This window comes from Megascapheus bottae, chromosome 4 (genome assembly GCF_031878675.1).
Source record: "Megascapheus bottae isolate mThoBot1 chromosome 4, mThoBot2.hap1, whole genome shotgun sequence".
In the NCBI taxonomy this organism is placed as follows: Eukaryota; Metazoa; Chordata; class Mammalia; order Rodentia; family Geomyidae; genus Megascapheus; species Megascapheus bottae.
The window spans coordinates 5,942,172-5,962,914 of NC_143512.1; the positions used below are offsets into that span (position 1 = coordinate 5,942,172).

The window sequence follows — 20,743 nt, forward strand, 5'->3', positions numbered from 1 at the left end:
GTACCAATTTTAAAGACAAAACTGGACAAGGAAAAATATGTAACACGAACAAGACAGAAAAGCAGAGACTTTTAAGTAGCTCCTAAACTTTTGATGGCATGCCTGGCCTTAAACTACCAGAGTGACGGAAAGAGATTTCCATTCCCTGGTAGCTGGCAGACGGAGGCCATCCTAACCTACCTACAAAAGGCTCTGAAACAAAATCAGACATTGACATATAACAAGAAAATTGGACTTAATCAGATACACTTAACACAAAAATATGTGCTCAGATGAATGTTTTCACCAAACAGCTGTTTTTAGATTTAGACATGTCTTGCTGGTGGGACTCTCAGGCATGCCCTGTTATCGACAAGAAACTCAGAAGGGGGGTCAAGGCGTCCCTTGACCACCCAGGCCTTAGAGACCTTGCTGCGTCCAGCCTTCTTTTCTCTCTGTTTTAGGACCACAGTGCACTTTCTTAAAAACAAAACAAAACACAGACATACAGGGGGTCGGTCGATTTCTACTTACCTCCAGAGGCCTTTGCTTTTCACCTGGGCATCTCTTACAAAAAAGGTTGTTAAAGGAAAACCACTGTTTCTAGAAAAAAGCAATCTTTTATCTCAATAGCATAAATATACAAATTATTAGGAATTGGTGAAAGACTTGGGAGCCCTGGTTGAGTGGTTCCCATGAAGAAACCTGTATTTGAAACTTGTATTTGCCTGATCCTTATTAATTTTAGTAGCCCCAATTGTTTTTCCCGTCTATGCGATTAGACTGTGGCCCCTAGAATTGGGGGAGCAGTTCCATGTCAATTTTTTCATAACTAATGCAGTCATCATAGAATGTCACAACATCTGTATCTTGTCTCTCCCTAGAGATTATAGGGTAGGTCCTCTTTAAGAGCAGCGGCTGAATGGCTCTGGCCAGAACAGGGGGCATGCCAATTGCTAAGATGCTGCTAGGCCAGCTATACCCAGGAGCTGGGCCTGCAGCAGTTTCTAGGCTGGAGGCCTTTGCTTTTCTTTTCCAAGCCCTTGGCCAGGAAGAATTCCTTGACTAAGCATTTGCTGTGTTACAATATCATTTGGCCTGCACATAAAAAGCTTCATTTGAGAGAGAATAGCCCTCCCCCATAAGTTAACTGGGATATTTGGAACTACATAGGGCTGAACTGTGCCTTTACTTCCTTCTTGATCCTCCCATGTTAAAACTTTTGAGCTCTGGAGAGGGTTGGAAGACTGGCTGATTCCTTTTAAATATGTTAATGAGGGGGTAAGTGGCTAAGTGACTGGCCATTGATTTTGAGCAATAATGGTGGCATCAGCTCCTGTATCCAAAAGTAATAGGTGTCTAGAAGGGGTAATGGCCTGGACCCAATAGGCATCGGAGGAGCCAAAATTAGAGGATTCTCTAGATTTTGAGAAGTTGGGTTATTAGTATTTAGGGGTAATAAAGCCAATTGAGCGATTTTCTGTCCCAGATAAATAGAGACAGGGCCGTCCTGTGCAGAGGCCATGATTTTTATTTCTCCTGTGTAATCATTATCAATTATGCCAGGTGAAATATTATGTTCCTGAATAACTGAGTTGCCTCTTCCTAAAATAAGGCCAAATACATTTGGCGGCAGGGGCCCAAATACTCCGGTGCATAGGAGCTGGGTTCCCACCTCAGGGGTTAATATGTATGGGTGGAGGAACAGAGGTCAAGTCCTGAGCTCCCTGAGCTCCCTGGGGTGGCACGTATGAGGGATGAGACACTGCAGGGGCCACCTGCTGTGGGGGAACAAATCCGACTGCCCCAGAAGTTTGTTGACTGGGGCCCTGAGGCTGGCCCCTCCTGTAGTTTCCCACCAGCCCAGAAGTTAAAGGTTTTCCTTGAATATCTGTCTTGGAGTGGCACTCGGGAAATCCAATGTCTGCCCTTTTTACACCGTGGACAAAAGGGCAGAATTTGTCCCTGCTGTGGGGAGTTCCCCGGAGCTGAGTTAGTAGTTTTGGGCTGTGGGCACTCCCGAGCAAAGTGTCTGGCCTGGCCTGAAGGCAGTTAAAACACAGGTGCATTTTTTCTGGGTGTAACTCTTTGAGTTGCTTGGTAGGCAGCATTAGCATATTCAAAGGCCAGATGTCTAATAAACTCACTCTCAGTTTCATCCCTGCCAGAAATACGTTCAGCGGCTTCAGTAAGCCTCCCCACAAATTCACTATAGGGCTCTTGCGGTCCCTAAGGAATCTTGGCAATGGAGGAAAAAATGGAGCCAGAGGAAGGTATTGCTTTCCAGGCCTGCAGTGTGGCAAGCTGGGCCTGTGCTAACAACCCAGAGGAAAACCTGGCTTGCAGCTCATTGGTGTTATCGGGAGCCTGTCCTAATAATTTCTTGAGTGTCCATTTAGCCGTTCCTGGCTCAAGGATATTACTATTTTCTTGTTCCCAACACCTCTCTGTATAATCAGCTTTCCAGGAGAGATATTGACCTCAGCTAAGAACTGCTTTTGCCAGGGTTTCCCAATCATAGATAGTGAGGTATTATGAGCACAAGGTTTCCAACAGAGACAGAGTAAAAGGGCCAGTCGGCCCATAGGAGGAAACAGAGTTCTTTAGTTCTTTAATTTGTTTAAATCTGAAAGGCCGATAATTATTTTGGGCTCTGAGGATTAATCAGGGGCCTCTTTCTCCCTCTTCTTCTGACTCCTTCTCACCCTGATTATCGGAATGCTCTATTTGATCTCCTTGAGGGGAGTCATTTCCTGACTCCCCTTCACTCCAGGATTTCTGCCTCCTTGTTTTGGTTGTCACCACCCTGGGGTAATTTTAACCTGAGAGGGAGTGACTGGAAAGACAAGTAAGGGAGGGGCCTGCTGTTTTACCTGAGACTTGTGTGGATTCTTTAAGGGTCTAACTTTTAACTCGGAGGAGATGTCCAAATCAAGCTGACGCAAGGCCTGCAATGTTAGCCTGCTGTAAGCTTGCGGGGGGGGGGAGGAGGGGTCAGAGTCTCCTTGCAGAATATCATTGAGGGGCAAAAAGATATTATTAGGCAATTTTAAATAAGGCCTGAGCCATTGAATATCTAAGGGTATGGAGGCAGTCAACACTACTTTGACTTTATCAGGAGCTATTTGCAAGCCAAGGTTAAGAAAGGCCTTAGAAAGTAGATCTGGCCTGTCTTGAGCTGCCAACAAAATATCATCAGGGTGTAGGGGAATTGTAAAAAAGCAATCTTTAAGACCAATGATCATTTTATGTACATAAAAACAATTCCTTGTCAAACACATTTGGTAAAGGCTATTTACAGTGTCCGTGGCCAAGCATGCACTAGTTATAGTTTCAAGCAGAAAATGTTCCTTATTTGACCACAATTGCAATAATTACATGAAAATTCTTATAAAAACATGAATCTTCTTAATCATTTAAACAGTCCCCTACTCTTTGCCATTTAACCTCATTAATCGTTCCCTCTTTGAGGAACCAAGGACATAATTCTTCGAAAAATGCCTTTGAATCTTTCTTTTTAACCCAAGTTCCTTGTGTTTTGAGTGAAGCCTTTAAGCCTTGAACAAACAACTCTTGCTTACTAAGTTTCTGTCCCAATTCGTCGAATTTCTCCTACCTTGGCAGCGGACGCAGGCGGGTACTCCTCCTCCTCTGAATTTGGGGTGGCTTGGACTGCGCAGTCCTTCTTCGGTGGCGACGGCTTTAGGCAGGGTTCCCGTGCCTCGAGCCCCACGTTGGGCGCCAATCTGCCCCGGCCCGCAGGGTTCAGTCAACTGAGACCCGAGAGGGAACCGTACCTAAATGAGTGGGACAGACAAACACAAAGAATGAGACCAAGACAGTGTTCTGATCAAGGTCTGTTTATTGAAAGTCAGAGGGGGTTTATATAGGGCTTTAAAGCAGGGGCTAGCTTGCAAGAATATCAAGGTAAGCAGGAAAGGGGGCCTGAGAAAACAAGACATGGGGCAAGTTAACTTGTCGAGATAACAGTTCAAACATTCCTTAGCATAAGGCAGAGCAGTCTATAGATTAACTTTGTCAAGATAGCCTCTGGATGTCTCTGTACACAGAGCAAAGCAATCAGTAAATAAAGATAATGATCTAGATGTCTCTTAGCACAAAGTAAGCGGCCTAAAACTTTTTTACTAAGCTATCATATTAAAAGTATTAGACAACAAGTTAAGAGACCCTGAGGCAGTCTCCAACAGAAGGTCCTGAGTTCAATCCTCAGGACTGCCCAGAAGAAAAATAAAGATTATTTTCTCATGACTTTCTATGCTGATTCTTACTTTTATTTTGAATGAAAACATTACTTTCAGATGTCTCAGCGGGATAAACCTATCACACGTCTCTGATAAGGGCGGAAAGACTTAATCAGACCGACTCCATGGGGTGGGGGGGAGAGCAGAGGCTACCATTAAGCTAGGAGACTAATTACAGGGGCTGGCCTGGCAAAAGAGGAACTCAGAAATTGCATGGTCAGTGGGAAGTAACTGGGAAATGCATGGTAAAGGGGTTGATGCTGTGGTCAGGAGGACCTTGAGACACAGTCAGGTGGAACAAGCCATTGGATCTCAAAGAGTGGCTACCAGCCAACAATTACTAGAAGAAAGAAATAACCTGGGCACTGGTGGCTCACACTTGCGATTGTAGTTACTCAGGAGGCTACGATCTGAGGATCACTGTTTGAAGTTAGCCTGGGCAAGGAACTTCATGAGACTCTTATCTCCAGTAACTTACTGAGAAAAAGCTAGAAATGGTGCTGTGGCAGAACGCTAGTCTTGAGCAAAAGAAGCTCAGGGATAGCACCCAGGCCCTGATTTCAGGCCCTAGGAAAACACACAAAAAAAGAGAGAAAGAGAAAGAGAGAAAGAATGGAAGGAAGAAAGAAAGGAGGAAATAGAGGAGGAAAGAAGGAAAGAAAAAAAAAAGAAAATGCTATTTATTGGTAGCTCCTGTGTGTAACCCTAGCTACTTAATAAGTTGAGATCTGAAACTGACAGTTTGTGACAATCTTATCTCCAATGAACAACTAAACAAGCTTGAAGTGGAGCTGTGGCTGAAGTGGTAAAGTGCTAAACTTGGCCGGTCCTGGGGCTTGAACTCAGGGCCTGAATGCTGTCCTTGGGCTTTTACTCAAGATTAGAGCTCTACCACTTGAGCTACAGCACATTTCTGGATTTATCTATGTATGTGGTTCTGAGGAATCGAACCCAGGGCTTCATGCATGCTAGGCGAGCACTCTATCACTAGCCTAAGCTTTTGCCCCCCGAGCTCCCCTCCCCCGCCCAACTCCAATTCTTTACTGCTATTCAGCCTACCCACATTACCAGGTTCTACCTCTGCTTTCTTTCTATTCTTAGGGACTTGTAGACTCTGGAGATGTTTATCCATTGTGGAAGTTAGCAAGGTGGTTCGGATCAGTGCCGTTGGCTAAATAATCCCTGCCCTATTTGTTATTTTCAGGCAAAGTAGAATTACTTATGATAATGATATATTGAACACATGCCTTTAAAAACATTCAATCTAGGGCTGGGAGTTTGGCCTAGTGGTTAAAGTGCTTGCCTAGCATGCATGAAGACCCAGGTTCGATTCCTCTGTACCACATACATAGAAAAAAAGCTGGAAGTGGGGCTGAGGCTCAAGTGGTAGAGCTCTAGCCTTGAGAAGATCCAAGGACAGTGCTCAGGCCCTGAGCTCAAGTCCAGGACTGGCAAAACAAAACAAAACAAAACAAAAAACATTCAATCTAGATTTTGTTCAGTGTTGTTCTCCCTGACAGCTTAAAAATAACTTGTACCTATTAGGCATTATTGTAAGTCAGGAAGTATAAACACAAACATTTTATACCAAAAGATGACCAATTCTCTGCTCTCTACTCTAAGAATTGGTTCAAGGCCAAAAACTATATGAAACATTTTTACCCTCAAATAAGAACACTTTTGAAAAAGCTCTCCAAAAGTCCTTAATAGGGGATTGTATATTTTTTTCTCTTATAATGATCACATGACTTCATTGACCTCTGTGGTCAAATAATAATGGTCCCCTTTGGCAGGTTATTGATACAACTGTAGCTCAGAGCAAGACAGGCAGCAGTGTTAGTTGTGACATGCCGGGGCCAACCGGCAGCAAACCAGGGTTCACAGATTGGGGTTCCTGAAATCGGGGGCAAGGACTAGGAAGAAATAGAAGAGAGACAGACACACCGGGTCCGGGATGTCCGCAGTCCAGGTAAAGACTGCTGCGTTTATTTTTCACTCCCGCTTCTTCCCTCCTCCAGACCCAGGGAACCTCCAGGTGTTACATTCATATGGTAATTCTCAGGTCATTTACATAGAATAGGGCCAGAAAGCAATAAGACAATAAAGCCATCCTCTGATGCAAGTCAAGGTACAGTTTGATTCCACTCTGGCTCCCAACAGTGACAGGGTGAGATTTCGGAGAAAAAGGCTCTGGGAGTTCTAGAGCCTCAATCAGAAATGCCTTTTTGTGATTGTTGTTTTTAATGTACTATGTGAAGTTATTTCTTTTCTCTTTTTTCCTCCTTATGATTAATCTCCTGTGGCTACTGTATCTGACTTTGTTACCTGGTATATTATATATATGTTTTATTTGCTTATTTGAAATAGGGAAGGGAAAGGGGGAAAACAAGATGATTAGGATGGGTGGGGGAGGAAATGGGGGACAAAAACATGAGAAGGGGCATCAAGATTCAAGAAGTAATGCACCCATTACCTAATCAATGTAACTGTAACCCCTCTGCACATTATCCTGACAATAGGATACAATAAAAAAGAAATACCCAGGTACTTAAAAGGCAAACACACATTTTTTTATTTGTTTTTTTAGAATCTACTACCTGATAGTTAATTGTGTAACAGGAATCATATTGTACACTATGTAACCAATCAAGTCAGCTTGCAAAACTAACAGATGTTTCAGCTTTGAATACTGGAAACAAATGGGTTAATAGATTATAAAGCACATTCTCTGTTCCTTCAAGTATTTATGGTAGTGGAATAACAATTTTATGTCCTACACTTGAGCCTCAAGCCTTTGGGAAAGAGATAAATCGATGATGTGTCCTCTGATCAGAAACAAGGGAGAGAAACCTCAATTTGGGGCAGCTGTCAGCATTTAAGCATCAGGGACACCTGGGAAACAAGACTTTTCAGATTCTTGTCCTTGACGTTTCAGAAATATGTAAGAAATTTTAGTATGCAAGTAATATACAGGGGATATTTACTTACCCTGGAAAGAAGACTCAATCAGCTTTAAGGCCTTCGATTTTCTGGTTCTGATTGCTGCTCTGTTGAATTGGCCCTCTAGCCTCCTAGAATATTTCCCTAAGGCAATCTACTAGGGTTCCTCTCCAAGGAAAGCAGATCTAGAACATTCTACTGTCTCCAAAGCAGTCACATGCATAATTCAAAACCTATTTTGAACATCAACCCAAAAGAAGAGCCAATAGTACGTTTATTTCATTCAAGTCTACTTTATTCCTCAAAGACATTAACAAGAAGTGGTAAGATTAGGTAATGTGGCATAATTAGGTGGGAAAAGAAATGTGTCTTGCGTGTAGATACACTAGAAGATGTTGGGACTCAGAAATAGATTTAGCAATATCCAGGTTGTGCAAGTTCAAGTTTGTTGCCAGTCTCCCTGTGGAGTGAAAGAGCAACAAATGAGTCAGGCTCCCACATAGCTCATTAGCATCTATGTTTCACCAATGAACCTCAAAAAATGTACTCAAATTTCCCGCTTACTGATGTGTTTAAAGAGAGTAAAGGCTGTGTGGGAAGATTTTCAAAACTGAGGCTCAATTTGTTTATATCCTTGGATGTTTTCATTTAAAGAAATATTGGTTTAGAGGCATCCTCATAATGTATTTAAGTATTATCTTTTTGCTACTACTGGGGCTTGTACTCAGGGGCAATGGCAGCCAGTTCAGATTTTAGTTACCATTGAGAAAAAAAAATCTACAATGTGTTATATACAATAAATGCTTATTTTCATTTTACAATTGTTTTAAAATTACTTAAGAAGGCCCAGATGTTTATATGAATGCTATGAATGTTTCTATGACTGCTCATTTTCTGTTTTGTAGTTTATGCCAATCATATTAAGATTATTTTATGCCAAGTGAGGATGGCTCACACATCTAGCTACTCAGGAAGCTGAGGTCTGAGAATCACTACTTGAAGACATCCTGGAGAGGAAAAGTCCACGAGACTTTTACCTCCAATAAACTTTTATTAAAGAGCCAGAATTAGACTTGTGGCTTAAATGGTAGAGTGTTACCTTGAACAAAAGGTCAGGATCAATGCCTAAGCCCTGAGTTCAAGCCCCAGGATCAGCATACAAACAAAGAAGAGATTACTTTGTAACTTTTAAATTGCTATGGCTATCTAATTTTCTTTATTATCATGTATTAATTGAACAAATGGGTTTATTGAGATACTTCCATAAATACATATAATGTACATTGATCTACTTCACATCCTCTATTATGTTTTCTTAGCCTCTCACCTCTTTTCAAATAACTCTTTATAAATTTCATCATTTTTATTTTGGCTGTTTCATTTTTAAGGTGAAATTTTTATTGTAGTTTCAATGCTTTGTTGAAATAATACTCTGAAATAGATCACGGTCTACAGACTTTTCAAATATTTCCCTTTTTGGTATCAATAATTAGGTGATGCATAAGACTTGCAAATTTACTTATTGAAGCTGAATTATAAAAAGGTATTACAAAACTTGTGGATTGGCATGCAGAGTAAGGGGAATATTCTAGTCCTTGGTGATTTCTATGTACATGGAGTTTAAGCTACAGATTACCAGGCTGAAAATAAATTAGATGACTTTATGTTTTCTTCAGTGTTCTAAGGTTATTCACTCTTACTGACAGAGTGTGTGTGGATATAAAGGCACCAGGGACTCCTCCCTCCTAAAATTGGAGGGTGCTGTTTTTTGCTTATTTATTTGTGCTGATCCTGGGACTTGAACTTGTGGCCTCGCCCAGATTTGTTTTTGGTCAGAATTAGCACTTAATCATTTGAGCCACCTCTCTACTTCGAGATTTTTTTGGTGGTTAATTGGAGATAATCGTTTCTCAAACTTTCCTGCCTGGGCAAGCTCTAAAACATAATCCTCATATCTCAGCCTCCTGAGTAGGTAGAATTACAGGCCACTGGTGCCTGACAGGGTTCAGTTTGTTAAAATGTGTGAGAGGTCTTTCTATTTTGTATTCTCTAAATCATTTCTCTAATGCAAGTGTATTTGCCTTACTGTATAATTTTAACTTAAATATGAAAAAGAAATGGTCCAATACTTACCTAATTTTAGAACACAAGAAGCATATATTGGAATATATTTTGCCATCAGATCCACAAACTGGATCATATACTGTTGGACAAAATACAAGTTCTCCTGGTGGTAGCTTTTCAATATCACCACAAACACTCTGCAAAAAGAAAAAAAAATGATTGAAACATCAGTTACTTTAGACAAGTTTTAATTCTCAGGATTTATTATTTTCCAAACAATTTGAAAGTGTTTTTCCAAGCATTTGCTTATTGATCTAGTTGTTGAGTCTTATCTAGCTCCTTTTAGACACTTCAAGCGCAATGCAGTATCTTTTTCCATTAAATAATTAAGGATCACAGGCAATAAGTGTATTTGTGGCAGTAGTTAGCAAATAATACTTTACATAAAACTAGATTTATTTCACTATAGTTATTGAGGCATGAATTCTCAATAGGCACAGTTTATTTACAAATACAGCAGCTCATTTTCTGTATAAAATTTCATGCTATTTCTTTTACTCAAAAGTCCAATGTAAATGCAACTGTGAAAAGTAGCAGGGATAATTACTCTAATTTAATGACTAGTATATCATTGATAATTTTTTCATAGTTACTAATTATAACTACTGGTTATCCATTCTAGAACACAGACAGCTAAATGGATACTAACATCAGAATTGGGGGAAAATGATGAAGGGGTGACATTGATAAATATGCATTGTACTTATAAGCTCATTTATTGAGTTGTTACACCTTCTATTTACTGGTATTATATATATAAATATAATTTTTAATTGGAGTTTTAAATTCCTAGAGAAATGTCAGTCAAGATAATGAACTACCCATGGGACCAGATAAGAAATTCCTGGGAAAGATTTTCTCACATTTGTTTTTGAACAAGCATTCTTAAGGTTGTGGACTGTAAACAACATCAGAAACACATGAACTTCAACCCTTAGAACAATTTTAACCCTCACTTCTCTGCAGGTTTGAAAATCAATTTTTTGATACTGTAAAAGGAAGCATTTAAACACAAAAATTATTTAATACAAAACATTAAGTGCTTCCTTCTTGATACTGGCTAGTAATAAGACCTTTAAATCAGGATGTTATACTGACCGCCTTTTCCTGTGCCGCACAACCTGTGGCTGAAATAAAGAAAAAGGATACAACCATATTAAACTCAGAGAGAAATCTAACTTCCTCAAACAGATCATCTGTGACTTAATTCTCAGCTTGCCATAAAAGTACATTTTTAGAGCTCATGCCTATAGTTCTAGCTACTAAAGAGGCTGAGATTTGAGAATCCTCATTCAAGGCCAGCCCAGGAAGGAAACTCCATGACACTCTTATCTCCAATAAACTACTCAAAAAAGCCTGAAGCGGTACTGTGGCTTAAATGGTAGAACATTCATCTTGAGCAAAAAGAAGCTCAGGGACAGTTTCTAGGCCCTGAGTTCAAGCCCCAGGACCACCACCACCAACAACAAAATATACCTTTTCACTGGGTGCTGGTGGTTCATGGCTGTAGTCCTAGCTACTCAGAAGACTGAGTAGTTAAGAATCATGGTTCGAAGCCAGCCTGGGCAGGAAAGAGTACTAGGCTTGTGATATATGTATGATATATATATATATATATATGCCTTCCTTCAGATTTGTGTATCCCATTTATTATAATGTGGTTCTTAAAAAGAATTTCCCCTTTTGCAGAATATAATAGAAATATGTCCCAAAGGATCAACAAGCAGATGTGATAAATGCAGAAGTTTGTCTTATTTTTTCCTACTTCATAGTTATAGCTCAGCAAATGCTGAAAATACATGTAAGTCATATTACTATTACATAGCAGGCATAGATGACAGAAGTTAGATTCATGGTTAAAAGTTCCAGGGAGGCAGATTTTAACTCAAAAACTCTTATGCAGAATGATAGACTGTAACATATTTTATGAAGAGATGAGGCCCCGATAAATGATGATATGAAGTCTGCACAGAGTTCAAATAGAGATGTCCCTGACAAATTTACGTGAAGTATTTGTATAGATTAGCATTTGACATGAATTGACTATTTACATCCACTCAACCCTTAATATATAAACACATCATATGATCCCTACTACCTATGTATAATGAGCGCATCTCACTATTTTATGGCTAGATCTGAGATGAGCTGTTGATATCAGTATTGAAGCCTTTGCATGAGAGATACTCACTGAATATAGTCATAAGTGCCAGAGCCAAGAGTGGTATGACAGCTGAAGTCCTCATACTGCTAAAGTAGCCAAACGTAGTCCAGAGTTCTAAAAATCAGTGACCTTCTGGTGATTCTCCCCAGCACTTAGACACTACTTTATATACTATCAAATGTTCCTTCCTGAACTGTGAATTAATTATTTCTGATGTCAGAATACTGGAAAGATGTCAGAGAGGAAATAATTCTGTTAGGTACATGGGACTCTTTTCCTGTGAAAGACAAGTAACTGAAAATGTCATTTTCAAGAGACCAGAACCTGATAAATCTTGGATTGTGTCCATAAATTGTTTTCTTATTTCTTTAGGAGACGATAATTTATTTATATAAGTACTTTTCCCGCTCATAAAATTTGGTTTTCATGAACAATCTGTCCATTATCATTACCATAATCTAACAGAAACTTACATTTGCACTGAAATTACTGCATATCCTTTGTCAAACATTTTTTAAGGAAAAGTGGTCAGCACAGCTGACTTTTAACATTTTAAACTATTTTTTTTCATGCAAACTGCAGACTTCTAACACTTCAGAGTCTAGAGGTATCCTTTAGCAGAAGCTATCAATTATTTAAACTTACCCAAGCCCCCACATTTGTTAAGGTAGTGGTAAGTATTCCATAACTTATCTGCTTCCTGAGCTAGCCTGAATTGCACTTCTCTTATTTTACACTTCCTACCATAATAGGTATACATATCATCAGCCTCAGCTTCTTTCCACTGAGAAGAAATTTATTTAGTGTGCTTTTCTTTCTGACCTGTCCTAGAACCTCGATTCTCCTGATCTCAGCCTTAGACTGGTTGAAATGACACACATGCCATTGAGCCCAGATGGTGGTTCAGAAGGCCTCTTGAAAGCAATTTTCCTAGGCTGGCCTCAAACTATAATTCTCTTGACCTTGGGCTGCCACGTAGACAGGATTGCTGGTATGAGACACCAACTTGGCTTAATATCTAATTACTCATGATATTTGGTGAAGTTCCTCCTCCATCACACACACACATACACACACACACCCCTACACACATATATAAATGCTCTTGGCCTGTCTTTGCAAGAATCCCCTTATTCTTAATATCCTTTCTTAAGAAATTTTCCACTTGCAAACCCATCCTCCCTTCTCCTGGACTAGAAACTCCTACCTGACCTTGTACTTGGAATGGAGACCAATGACTTTCCTTTATAACAACACTCCTATTGTAATAGTCTCATGCAATGGCTTCTTTGTTATCTTAAGAAAGGTCAGGATAAAATTAGCAATGGAACTTTTATCATAGTCTTGCTGTAAGTTTTTAAGTAACTCTCTATATAAAGCCCCTATTGAGATCTAACTCAGCAGATTCTCAACATTGATAATGATGATAAAGATGATGATGGAGACTGAACTGCAGAAGAAAAGTTCATAAGGCATTTAGAGATTAATTTTAAAACAGATAAATACTATAGTTTAGTGGCCTCACTGGAATAATAGACGATGACCTGATGGGAAAGGAACTTTATGATGACCAAAGACGTTTGACGATCACTACAGGTAAAGAGCACCTGTCATTGTAAGTGGCCCAGGTGAAAGCAGTAGGAAATCCTAGACAAACGATTCCTTAATTTTGAGAATTACCTCCATCCATATTTTTACACATTTCTTTTTCTAAATTAGAAACCCCATTCTTTAATCACAATGGCAATAACAAAAGAATATTCACTGTGCATCAATACTATTGAAACTTTTCTAGGTGTTTTAACTCCTTTTCATTTTAAAACAGGTTCATGACACAATTGTTATTGCTACCAAGAGTTTAAAAGTATCTGAAGTGGGGCTGAGTGTGTGGTAAGAAACTCTCCTGCCAGCGCCCTAGAACTTCTAGAAATAAAGAGAAGAATGTGATGGAGATAAGTAAGTTATGCTAGGCCAGGAGAATAGGTAATGGAGTTGGAAAATCAGAGACAGAAATATAATTTATTAATAATATATTCATTTTATCATTAATTTAATAAACTATATATTCATTAACACCTTACTATTCTTAATGGATTAACATGCAAATTGATATTCTTATAATTTTACATTTCAATATGAACATTAATAATTCAGTTATGAGATTTTCATACATTAATGTTGATATATAAACATTTACAATAGTAATATTTAATATAGTAAGCAGATAAGAGAGGAAGTGGGAATGTGCAGACACGGCAGCTTGGTGCCATGTCTCTCATTCACGGCCATCTCTGAGTCATTCTTGTGGAATCCTTTGGGCTACTTGATGGGTAGACTCCAGTGGGAGCATTGTTTAAGGTTCTCCTTCTGGTGAAAATTGGTTCTAAAACCTCTAAGGATCAAGTGTCAATTTATGGGGAGTGAACTGTTGCAAAATCCAGGAACTAGGAAATGCTTACACAGAATTGCATAAGTTCCTCATGAATGTCTTTCAGCACAAGGCACGCTTTTCTTTCTATGTAAGCCTGACCTTTTAGGCAGGTTACAGGTTATACTGAAAAAAAAAAACAATTTGAAACAAAAGCTTATGTCACTATGAAACTGGGATAACTTTTCCTAAGATATCTTGAAATATTGTCAATGTGTGTTGGATATGAGGAAACTGGGAAGAACTTGTGGTTTATGTAAGAGTTTCCCTAAAATCACTGTCTATTTGGCATATCCTTTCCAGGTACTTATAGATACTAATGTTCTTCAGTCACTGCTGGGCCTTCAGCTCACCCAGGGGTAAGGGGATGGACTCCTAGAAACAGCGTCATCAGGTTTTTAGGACAAACAGGAAGGATACATTTTCACGTTTCATTTGTTATTTTGAAATCACTCTTATAAGAACAGACCAATGAATTTCACCTACTCTTCTCAATATCCCGCTCAAATTTTGCCCATTGTGCCATTGTTTTTGTAGCAAAATCATCCAATGTAGGGAGACATGTTAAGTTGTTAACATTCTCCAAATTGATCCAAAGGTCAATGCAAGCCCTACCAAAATCTCCGTTGCCACTGTTGAAAAAGAAAGGACAAGTTTTTTTTTCCCTAAAATTTACACAAATGCAATTTGTCCACATAGCTAAAAGAACCTTGAAGTGCCCTTGGCCCACCTCTGAACTCCTAGCTTTCGGGGTGGGCTGAAATCTGAAGACTGAGGCAGCTGGGAAAGGAAAGTCTGTGAGACTCTTGTTGATTTTTTTTTAACAATGATGGTTTGAAAATAGCTTTTACCAAACCTGGTGCTTGGATAAGTAAAAAAAAACAATACAAGAAACAATATACAAAAATTAACTCAAATTGGATTAAAGACTGGTGACATTGACCAAGATTCATTATATTCATAAACTTTTGTATTTAATTTTATATTATTTTGTTGTAAAGGTGATGTACGTAAGGTACCGAGGTACTGACTGGTAACAAGTCTTCCATCTTGGAATAAAAGAGAACTTTGGAAAAGTGACCAACATAACGATCATGGGCCATAGATCGGGTCTTAGTAAAGATACTGAGAGAGGGTATAAGAGAGAGTTCACTGACATTTGGTGTGTGTTTGTGTGTGTTGCACAAAAGTATTCTTTTCGATTTTCTTTTACCAACAAAATACTATACAAGGTCCAAGAAAGAAATACAAAGAGAAGTAAAGGTAGACTTTGTAGGGAGACTATTTTTTCATTTTTTAAATTGTATTTTATTGTTTGGGTGATATATAGAGGGATTACAGTTCCATTCATCAGGTAGTGGGTACATTACTCCTTGAACACTGATACCCCTTCCCATGTTTTTCTCCTACTTTTCATCCCCCCACCCCCTCCCAGTCATCTTTTTTTTCTCCTTCCCTTTCCTATTTCAAGTAAACAAATTAATGTATATACAATATACCAAGTACCAAAATCAGATATGGTAACAACATAAGGTAAACCATAAAGGGGAAAAAGAGAAAAGAAATATCTTCACACAGTACATTAAGAACAACAATCACAAAGATAAACCTCTTTCTTCCATATCCTGGAGTTCCTTTTGCTTAGCCTCATCTATATGTCCATAGGTCCATAGCTTTTAGGTTATTGTGATCCTCTGTTAGAAGAGTCCTAGATGTGAATTATGGAGGCGTAAAACATAGCCGATCTGTTAATGAGACATTAGGGAAGAGTACAACAGCATTCAATAAAGATGGCCATAAATCATGTTCTGATCCTACCCCGAGTATCAGCAAATACAAAAGGAAGTCAGTCAGAGCCCAGGCATGAAGAAGGTGATGAGGAATTGGCTGCTGTATATTCATGTCCATGGAGAAGTTAGCACTGTCCTTCATGAAGCAATTGAACTTTTCCACCACTTTTCCTAAGGGAAAACATGGTTTAACGAGAGTCATTCAAAGGAGTTTAATAATAGTTTAATTTTATAGTACTGTAAAAACAGTCAAGAACTATAAAAGTCAGGAAGCAGAATCTCACTTCAGTTTGTTCCTCAGATTCTCCCGGGATGAAGCTGAGACCTAGTTGCGAGGAGATCTTGGAACACATTGTCTTCTTAGTGTCCCTTGGATATAATCAAGGTCCCAGTATGTGCCTGTTAGGAAATCTTTCCCTGTGTGAAATAAAACTTCTCAAATGGAAAAAAAAATGTAGACTTGGCCTTCTGGGATTAGCCCTAATTTAGTGGCTTCTGCTAAAATTATAAACAAGATGAACACACAAAAATCTAAATTAAGTACTTAAAAATCCCATGGCTAAAATAGAATCAACACGGATACAAAGATAAGTACTAAATTGAAGGCGTGTCTTGAATCAGAAAGATGACATCTGCCTGGTTACATCCCTTCAAAAACATTGTGCAGGCCAAACAAAATGCCTAAATCAAACCTGTGATTCTCCATGAGCAGGATATGTTTTCATTTTGTTTTGCTCCATATTGGGAATTGAGGATAAAGAAGCTGGAATTGACAGTTTGTCTAAAGAAGCAAGCTCTTATCTTAGAAGTGAAATAGGACGCAGTTTCCTTTTTAAGTGGTGAGGAAATATGAATTTCAGGACTATTTCTTTTATTAAGAATTATGGAAGTAGAGTTGGTGGCTTACACCTGTAACCTTAGCTATTCAGGAGGCTGAGATATGATCATTATAATTTGAGGTCAGCCTGGGCAGAAAAGTTCATGAGACACTTATCTTCAATTGATTAGCAAAGTGTCAGAAGCGGAGATGTGGCTCAAATGGTACAGTGCCAGCCTTGAGTAGGAAAAAAAACAAAGGTAGAAATAGTGCCCAGGACCTGAATTTCAGTTTCAGTTTCAATACTACACACACACACACACACACACACAAGTATGGAACACCACTATGAAAACAAGAATTAAATTTGTATTTAGGACTACCCCAAGTGGTTCTTTTAACTACTTTCATGACTTCCTACTTGATTCTATAATCTTTAGGCTACAGGGAAAGCAGTGGTCTTATGTCTCACAGTTAAAGGATATATGAAGGGGATTATGGTAGTTCAATGGCCAGAGCAGATGCCTAGCTGTGCTGTGACCAGGTTCTAGCCAGTTTTCTCTCCCCTGCCACCCATTCTGGGTGGGGATAAGTACAGTTTGCCTAGAGTTAAGCAGAATCTTGGAAAGAGGAGGAATATGCAAGGAGAAAACTGAACCCAGACCACTTTTTCTTCTAATGAGATACTTACAAGACCTCAGCACACAGCAAGCAGGAATTCCCATAGGTTATATAGTTAGTTCCACAAACTGGCAGGTATGTGATAGGGCAGGGTATGGCTACCACTGGATACTTCTTGTACATGCTGCAGTCCACCTGGGCAGATACAAGACAATTTAAAATGTTAAATTGTTTTCTCTCTCTCTCAGAGCTCACATTTGGGTGTACTCGATTTCTTATACAGGTTGTAAGAGCTGGAAGTCTTGGAAGTCTCAGCTTACAGGTTCTGATACTGTGTGTGTGTGTGTGTGTGTGTGTGCAAGTCCTCAAGGCCTCAAGGCCTGGGCTCTGACCCTGAGCCTTTTAGCACTGTACCACTTGAACCACAATTCCACTTCCAGGTCTTTGGAAGTTCACTGGAGGTATGAGTCTCATAGACTTTCCCACACTGGCTTGGAACTGTAATCCTCAGATCTCAGCCTAGAATTACAAGCAGGAGGCACCAGCACCCAGTTAAGACTATCTTTATAAGGAATAATATCACTACTGTGGTAGTAGCAAAATTCCTATTGTTGCTTGCACATTCAGTTAACATTGCAGTTAATAAGTACCAGACAAGCCACATAAATCTTACATAAAATTTCACTGTTTAATATAGAGAACAATTGAATAGTGTGAATACTACTACTCTGTATCTTTACAGATATGGAAATTAAGGCTTAAAAGGACAATGAAACTCATAAAAAGCCAATTCTGATAAGTAGTGCAGCTGGGATTTAATTCTAGAGTCTATACAAATGACTGGTGAACCTTTGTCCTGACTCTCTGATGTTCTTTCTGTGAAAATGTTAATTTGTCTTTTAGCTGGAATTAACTCTACTTTAATTCTAGATTTTTAGGAGTTAAAAATTGTTTATGCCATAATACTTCAACTGTGGTCTGGAGATCAGAAACATTTATTTATCGGTGTTGTTTTCTCCTTTTTATTCTTTCAGCATATAAGTTAACCATGTATTTACATGTTGATTTCTGTGACATCCAATAGAAATAATAATAATTTAAATGTTATTCGATATACTTACCATTGTTGAAGGTGGACTGGTAATTTCTGAAAGACAGGTTTGCATGAGAATATTAAAAATAAATTAAAGGCTGTAATTTCTTTAAGTAATGTAATTTTTCTACTCTTATAAAAGACTGCATTTGCTCTGGCAAACAGTCTGAGTTTATCCCTATCCTTGCAAAAAAAAAATCCCAGATATTTGTTGAAAAAGATTAATGGCTACTGGGGTAGGGAAACCATTGATTGGACAAGATAACTTTTTAACTGTTCTCCTTTTGTTTAATAACAAAAGTAGTAACAATATAATAAGAGATTGAAACCTCATTTTGTTCATAGCCTCTGCTTCCATATCACCATAAAGGAATTTAAAACTATACAAATTGTTAGAAGCCAGGCACTGGTGGTTCATGTTTGGAACTTTAGTGACTCAGGAGGATGAGATCTAAAGAAGAGGTTCACAGTCAGTCTGGCCAGATGGATCTGAGAGACTTGAATCTCCACCTACACATTAAAAAATAGGAAATACAGGTGTTGTTCCAATGGCCAAGTGCCAGCCTTGAGCATAAAATCTAAGCAAGAGCATGAGGCTTGGCGTTTAATTCCCAGTACTGATAAATAACAAACAAACAAACAAACAAAAACAAATAAAAATGTGTTAGAAAAGTTTCAATTGTGCACTGGTACCTTATAAAAATTGAAGTGCTGAATTCTGGTTTCTGGAAAATTGTATAGAAACCTTTATACTAATTTTAAGAACATACTAAAGAAAAAAGTTTTGCACTGAAGAATAACATCCAGTAATCCTAACAATTAACAACTTCTAGTGCCTGACGTACACAATTTATGGATAAAAGATTTCTTTTGTTGGTTCATGGGATCCATGTACATGAATGGGAAGACATTTGAACTAAATCACTTTAAGTAAAACCTGGAGCATAAGAGTATCTTTCTCTAGACTAGAGCTATTTCTCTTACAAATGAGCACATTTTAAATCCACACGAGTGATGACGTGGATGCTCACGTCCCGTGGGGATCATTTGGGATAACAGGCTCCATGTCTGTCCTCTCTGACTCACCCGAGCTGCTGCAGAAATGGATGACTATGCAGAGCAGAAGGAGACCCCCAAAGATCCTCATGATGGAGCTGACAGCAAGGCTGGGACTAAGGCTCCAACACTTTTGCAAGGCTGAATGTGCTATGTCTCGGGAAAGGGATCATGTTTATATGCTAGCCTTGGTTTCTCCACCTTTCCTGTGAGGTCAGCCAGAGTCAGTGCTGGCTCTGAAAGGATCCTAAAGCATGTCACACCCCAGCGGTATTGCAGCCCTGTAACAATTAATTACTTCCTATCTGACAAACAGGTTGACTAGCTGAGGGGAGAAATATATTTCTGCCTGACCTTTAGCTGAGGACTCTTACTTAGAATTCTAAACTTTGCATTGAACAGATTAAGTACTGGTTGCTTGGGCTAGTTGTGAATTAAGAAAACATTTCCAACTTCCTTATTTTTATCCAAATGGGAGATTTTAAACCACTTGGCTTGACTCCTGGGAAAGTATGGCTTTAATTTTTCAACCATAAGTTTATGAAGCAAGCTGGGGCATGGTAAAGAGAAGTATTTTTTGAGGTGTGGTGAAAGGTATTGAAATTTTCTAGCTGTGTGATCTTCAGTATGCCGTTTAAAGTTGTGAGTCTGTAGCAGTTATAAGCCTTGGTAGTCACTGTGGTAACATATAAACCCAAGATTTCTGTGACATTCTAGGTTTGCTTTCCACACAAACTGCATGCGAAGGCAGAATGGTGAGTTAATGGAACCACGTGACCTTCATTGTGGCAGCCATAGAAACGGAACAGCCACTTGTCAGGATTACTGCTAGGTGAAGTGGAGATGCATTTCTGAGGATTTCTTTTGGAAGCAATGAAATGAATGTTCCAGCTCAGAATTGACATGACTGCCATTTCCCCTCACCTTTCTATGACTGCCGTGTGGCCTCACCAAACTACAGAGGCTAGAAAATCAATGCAGTCTGAAACACAGATAGGGATGGATTGGACATAGCTGGAAAACAGCAATGAGACACTATCGCCCCCCACCAAGTCCGAGTGGGGTCTATTGCTATCCTCAGGAAAGTTACGAATGTGTGGTACAGTAAAGTACATGAAAATTTGTCTTAAAACCAGTTAATGGAATTCTTGATGTTATCGGATGAAGTATCAATGCTGAAAGTCTCTGATGTGAGATTGTAGACTGCAGTGTTTAAGCACAGTTCTACCAATGTCTGCTCCTTGCCTACAGAGCTTAAGGACATACAGATGAAAACTTGACAGAAGGCAGTTTGATTAGTCTATTGCTAGTAAGTTTATTTAAGTACCTTCTGAAACATCACATAAATTACATTCAATTCACAGGATGCTGTTTACCATTATGTGAAATTTTATATGCACATATACACTTAATGAGGTATTAAAAAGAAATGTGTCATACTGCAATTTTGGTGTATAAATATGAAAGAG

At 39.0% G+C, this 20,743-nt stretch overlaps 1 protein-coding gene across 2 annotated transcripts; it reads right to left on the minus strand.

Annotated features, from left to right (window-relative positions):
- Positions 1–15,812: 15,812 nt before the first annotated feature.
- Positions 15,813–19,365, minus strand: LOC150063911 (serine protease inhibitor Kazal-type 7-like). Of its 2 annotated transcripts, XM_090331081.1 has the most exons (4): positions 19,305–19,365; positions 18,247–18,272; positions 17,196–17,320; positions 15,813–15,858 (listed from the first exon to the last, which is right to left on the minus strand). In XM_090331081.1, exons 1-4 carry the CDS (start codon positions 19,363–19,365, stop codon positions 15,813–15,815), a joined length of 258 nt encoding a protein of 85 aa, XP_090187207.1. The 2 variants fall into 2 exon arrangements, with proteins under 2 accessions (XP_090187207.1, XP_090187206.1); XM_090331080.1 differs by lacking the exon at positions 18,247–18,272 and having other exon boundaries at positions 19,276–19,365.
- Positions 19,366–20,743: the final 1,378 nt, after the last annotated feature.